General features: G+C 38.8%; 1 protein-coding gene across 1 annotated transcript; it reads left to right on the top strand.

Annotated features, from left to right (window-relative positions):
- The first annotated feature begins 1,732 nt into the window (after nucleotides 1–1,732).
- Nucleotides 1,733–4,606, top strand: LOC114352464 (glycerol-3-phosphate acyltransferase 4-like). The gene is made up of 4 exons (XM_028304073.1): nucleotides 1,733–1,881; nucleotides 2,280–2,420; nucleotides 2,913–3,122; nucleotides 3,483–4,606. The coding sequence occupies exons 2-4, from the start codon at nucleotides 2,362–2,364 to the stop codon at nucleotides 3,568–3,570; spliced, it is 357 nt and encodes a 118-aa protein (XP_028159874.1). The 5' UTR covers nucleotides 1,733–1,881; nucleotides 2,280–2,361; the 3' UTR covers nucleotides 3,571–4,606.
- Nucleotides 4,607–6,205: the final 1,599 nt, after the last annotated feature.

The raw sequence follows: 6,205 nt of genomic DNA, 5'->3' as shown, positions 1-6,205 counted from the left end.
CTGGATGCCATTTTGACAGCTAAGTACCTAAATTTTTATGTAGCTACTTTAAAATCAGTTGGTAAATATTCGCTAGATTACATACTCTCCACCGCAGCATCGGTAGCAGCTAAATCAAGGCTGCAAAGGTAAGTGGACTTTATTTTGCTGGGCATAAAGCTGAATTTAAAATGGTATGTGTCGGTCTAGTGCATGTTGGGTTTATTATAAGACTGAAAACATTAATATTGGGTAGTTAACACCAACCAATGAATAATAATAATAACATTAAGGCCCGATTCGACCAAACTTTTATCCGAGAATAACTCCTGGTATAACTGGCACATTGACAGTTTCAGTAGAGTAAATACAAATGTGTAGGTCATCTTCATAGAAACGCACCGAGCGCGGTTTGTATATGAGCGCGCCAATACGTATGCGGCGCGCACGCACACACTGACAAAATTTAGCGTGGATTAGCGGTCTATTCCACTTTGATCACCTGGCCTTGATCACCCAGGTGATCAAAGTGGACTTCCAGCGACAATTTAGTATCCTTTGATCACCCACGGATACGATGCTCTGGGTGATCAAAGTGCACTCCAGTTAAATTATTATTTTAGTGTCCTTTGATCACCTACAAACAAATTACACCTCCTCTGAATAGTCACATGTCCAATTGTTGTAGTTACCTACATATTTTGTTTTGTAACATTTTGATATTTTCTAAAAACCGCAACACACAAATTGGACATGTACGTATGTGACTATTCAGAGGTATGATTTACTTATAGGTGATCAAAGGACACTAAAATAATAATTTAACTGGAGTCCACTTTGATCACCCAGGGCATCGTATCCGTGGGTGATCAAAGGACACTAAATTGTCGCTGGAAGTCCACTTTGATCACCTGGGTGATCAAGGCCAGGTGATCAAAGTGGAATAGACCGGATTAGCGGGGAGTTGCGCCGAATTTTGTCAGTGTGTGCGTACGCGCCGCATACGTATTGACGCGCTCACATACAAACCGCGCTCGGTGCGTTTCTATGAAGATGACCTACTCATTTGTATTTACTCTGGTTTCAGTATGGAAAATATGTCAAAATGACAAGTTTATTCTGAGATTAATATTTGCTATTGTTTGGTCGAATCCACCTTAATAATAATAACTAATCAACATTTAGAACTTAGCGCATCTAAAAAAACATAACTAAATATGTTAATCAATAATAATGTTAATTAATTTAATTAACCTTAACTTCTTGGTGGTGTCAACTACTCAATCTTCATAGATATACTTTATTCGAGGTGAATTTATATTATTTTGACCCCAATTTTAAACTTCTCTCGTATACAGTTTTTGACATTAATAAATTAGACGTTTCAGATGTTTTTCTTCATAACAAACTTAATTACAATAAGATTAAAAGTCTTTTTATTTCATCAATAAAATAATTATGGTCTTAAAAATACTCAATTTTCTGTTTCATTAAAACTTTTTACTTCTATAAAACAAATGTTTTTTTATAATCTTTTTCACACCTCATCTATGTTTCGGGCTATATTCAAGCAGTATGTGACGTCTTCAAACATAAGAAAACCAACGTACCATTTCTGGCCATTTATTGGGAAATTTGTGACGTCTTAGTTAAAGAATCCATTTCGCACACTTGGTGCAATAACGTCATAAGTGCAAAAAATATTTTTGGACTTCTGACCTTATTGCACTTAAGGTGAAATTTGAAACACCCATTTCGGGCAATATGTGACATCATAATATTGCAGATCGGGCAAAGGCACGGAGGTTTCCTGGGTTTACTACAGAGAGCGCTAGCGCGCGCCTCGCCTCATATCTGGTTTGAGCGGTCCGAGGTGAAGGATAGACACGCTGTTGCTAAAAGGTGAGGTTTAGTATAAAATAAATAGTAGGTATTTATTATTTGTCTCAAAATAATACAGTAAATAATGTCTTATCTTACTATTTTAGTTGAAAGTTTAAAATCTTATAATTGCAGTGTAAAAGTCAAGAACAGTAGTAGCAACAGTATGAGACAAAATGGTATAACTCAGTAATTACAGAAAAAAGTTTGACGATACTAACACCACAGATAGATTAAAGAACACAATAAGAATATAAATATCTTTATTGATGTAATACACTAACATTTTATTATGTGGAGTTTTATTACATTTACAATTTTAATTTTAGCTTAACTAGCTTGCTATAATTTTAGAATACAAAAACCAACTCGCTCCTCTCGCGACTCGAACCCCTACTGATCCTCCATTTGTCCCACAGGCTCAAAGAGCACATATCCGTCGCGGACAACCCTCCGATCCTTATCTTCCCGGAGGGGACTTGCATCAACAACACCTCAGTCATGCAGTTCAAGAAGGGAAGCTTCGAAGTGGGAGGCACCATCTACCCTGTCGCTATCAAGTAAGTTTCAGCTGCTATTCATCATCATTTCAGCCATAGGAACGTCCACTGCCGGACAAAGGCCTCACTCAAGAATTTCCATAACGAGGGTTCTGCGCTTCCCGCATCCAGGTTCTTCCTTGCTTCAGCAGATCGTCGGTCCACCTAGTGGGAGGCTTGCTACGTTTTCCGGCCCGTGGTCGCCACTCAAGAACTTTTCTGCCCCCAACAGCCATCCGCTCTACGTTATGTCCCGCCCACTGCTACTCGATTTTAGCAATTCTTCGTGAGTGAGAAGTCAGAGTAACGCCCGTATTCACAAACGACGCTTGCTTATGTGAAGCAGCAAATCGAACGCACAGCGTTGAATAACGCACTGTGATTGGTTCGTGTGTCACCCTTTGCGTCCACGCGCACTGTGAGACCTCATAGTAATGTTTATGAATAGGGGCTTGAGAAACCGACTCAAAAAAGGAAGAGCTTACTAATCCGACAATGTTTTTAAAATTACAGATACGACCCTCGCTTCGGCGACGCGTTCTGGAACAGTTCACGTCACGGCATGCTGCACTATTTACTCAACATGATGACGTCATGGGCGATTGTGTGCGACGTGTGGTATCTACCAGCCATGCATCGAGCGCGAGATGAATCTGCAGTAGACTTCGCGAATAGAGTAAAGGCGGCGGTCGCAAGGCGCGGTGGCCTGGTTGATTTACAGTGGTGAGTTGTTGACTGGCATCTATGATATATGAGAATGCTGATTCTCAACCTCTCTTCTTTCTTTCTTTCCCTATGTCTTACTCGCCCTCTCACATGCGCTCTCCCTCACACTCGCGCTTCGATATCTCTCGTTATCTCTGCCAACATTACTCTTACCTTTTCGAGCCCCTTAAATTTTTTCTCTATAACTGTTCCTGTCCCTCTCTTCCTCCCACCATAAGGGGTCGTCCATAAAGTACGTCACACGTAAAGAGGGGGGAGGGGGTCGACAAAGTGTGAATTCTACGTGCTCACAGACCAGGCTTTAGTACCTATCGCTACAATTTACAAGATGAACTAAAATCATAATTATTGTTACAGGGACGGCCAACTAAAGCGAATGAAGGCGAAAAAGGAATGGCGGGAGCTACAACAGGAGGAATTCAGTAAACGGTTAAAAGGCGAGTAGAACCGCGTGACGATACAGCGGAGCTGTGACACGCCGTGCGGAGCTGTGACAGTACGCGGTGCGACGCTGTGACATCACGTGACGGGGAACTGTTACAGTAACAGTGACATGACGTGTCGAAGAATTGACGGTGACCTGGATCTGTTACAATAACAGTGTCGCTGTGACATCACGTGTCGAGGAACTGACAGTGTCCCGTACCTGTTATAGTGACGCGGAGATGTTACAGTATGTGTGACAGTGACGCGGATCTGTGACGAGAAGTGTAACGGTGACACGGAGCTGTGACGACGTCACGTGGAACTGTGTCAGTGACGCGCAGCTGTGACAGAACGTCACGTGAACTGCGGAGCTACCACAATACGTGTTGCGGACTGTGACTGTACGCGGCAGTGTAACAGTGCGTTATTCTGTGACTAAGTGATTTAGTGTTGTGACTTTACCGGACGCCATATTGGATTGAAGTTTATTTATAGACGCTATGGCGAGGGATTTTATGGAGAGCATTCTGTTTAAGACACTGTTTTTAGCATCATCAAGCTCAGAATCTTACAAAAGATTGTGAAAGAAGTTAATTTCTAAATTATGTGTCAATTGACAATTTAAAAAAGTTTAAACTTTAAAGTACATATGTTTATATCTGTTGTCTGGTACCCATAGTACAAGCTTTACTTAGTTTGGGACTAGATGGCGCTATCGGTATAAAATTGCCACAACATTTTGAACCTTACACATTTGTGTTAAAGTTCAAAATGTAATGGCGGTCATTAAAATGAAAAATCTAGCTTGTTCTCCATAAAATCGCTCGTTGAAGTTTATTTATTTGTAGGTTAGGATGAAGTCTTAAAAACTGCCTTTAGTTGTAATGTTTTTATTTTGCGCCGAAAATGTATTTATTCCAAAAAAACATTTTTGTACAATCTTGAGTTACGCCAATATTTGTGATGATGACATTTTATCATTTTGTGATTTTTAGTGGCAATAAAATCTAATTATTTTTAAAGTAAGTAAGTAAGTCACGATAGCCAAACGGTGAAGGGGTCGGACTGGCCGACTTGTGATCCGAGGAACGCGGGTTCGCTCCCCGCCGCCGCTTGACTATTGTGGTGAGGTCACTCGTGATACAAGCATATTTAGCTTAGTATGAGGGGCTAACGGGACTATTAGTAATTTGTGTAATAACAAATGAATTACTATCTTTAATAAAAAAAGGTTATCAGTAAAATATCGTAAAATGTTTTAATATCCTATATTTTCGGTGCAAAGTATACTATGAAATTTCTATTCAAATATTCGTGAATGTAAATTCAATAGAAGCCTTCTGTTTAGTGTAAAACTATATAAAAAAATAATAATAAGGCAATATAGTTGTCACCTTACTTGGAACCTTATTGCATTGTCTTAAGGTTAAAAACGTTTTTTACTTGCTACGCCTCTTAAAGGTATACTATAATTGTGATTCGATTGGCCTATTTAAAATCGTTTAAAAAATCCTGTCCTTTTTTACTCTAAAAATCGTCTAAAGCGGCACAACTGAAAAAAGTAGTTTTCGAAAATAATATAGCATTTAATAAATTAATGTTGTATTTTTAAGCATTTACTCTGCACAATTATGTAATGTGTATACATTTTTTTATAAATATATTACTCAATTTTTCCATTTTTTGAGTTGTGCCACTTTTGTTTAAAACTGGCGAACTTTCAAGAAAAGAATGTCAAGAGTTCGACTCCCAGTGAAGTCAAACAAACGTTCTGGGTCGTCGAGAGCTGATTGCGAGGCAAATTGTGATTATTTATTGTTTAGACGTAGTTTTTTTTACGGGAGCTTTAATTTTCAATATGGCGTCTCCTTGGACGATGAGTGATGGACGGATGACGCTGGGTCGTTGGATCGTTTTTAACCTTTTATAAGGCAGTGGGAATATATTTTCCACCATATTTTTAACTTTATTCGCTTGTCTCAAGGAACAAAAACAATGATTTTGAACATATTATTCTGATTCTTTTCTTTCTTATTATTTCTTCTTCTAAAAAAATTCTTACAAATCGTCTTTTTTTAAAGAAAATAAACAAAACATTGCTCTTTAGAAGCCTTTACATGTCTTATAATCTTTTTGTCCTACCAGCGCTTCGAGACCAACATTTGGCAAGTGCTGAAAAGAAGCGCCGCATCAAACTCAGTCACTACTGTCTACCGGTTTAAATAAATAAAAAAAAAAGGTAAATCTAATTCAAATAAAACAAAGTCGTGTTAGTGAATTTATAATTTAAGAACGGCTGGACCGATTTTAATGAGATATTAATAAATAATAACCAAAACGATGCCAACGATCCAGTGTCAAATATCACCAAGGTTTTGTAGCCAGCGGCGATTAGTACTAAATTCAATGACCAATCATCATCACCAGTGGCCTAATTCACGTATTTTGACAGTCAAGATCTCGCTGACGTTCAGAAGTCGTCCCATTGAAAAACAGTTCTAAATCCGTATTCACAAGGGTCATTTTGATAGAACGATTACTCGATAGGATCGCAACTCAGTGTTTTGTTGTCGTTGAAGTTTAGTTACGTGAATAAGGCTACAGGTCATTTAGTCTCCATTGCAGGAGTACGACCTTCTACATTTTGTGCATAC

This window comes from Ostrinia furnacalis, unplaced genomic scaffold (genome assembly GCF_004193835.3).
Source record: "Ostrinia furnacalis isolate ACB-3 unplaced genomic scaffold, ASM419383v2 OfSCF1371, whole genome shotgun sequence".
In the NCBI taxonomy this organism is placed as follows: Eukaryota; Metazoa; Arthropoda; class Insecta; order Lepidoptera; family Crambidae; genus Ostrinia; species Ostrinia furnacalis.
Note: the sequence above shows the minus strand (reverse complement) of the source record. Positions and strands in the feature narration are given on the sequence as shown.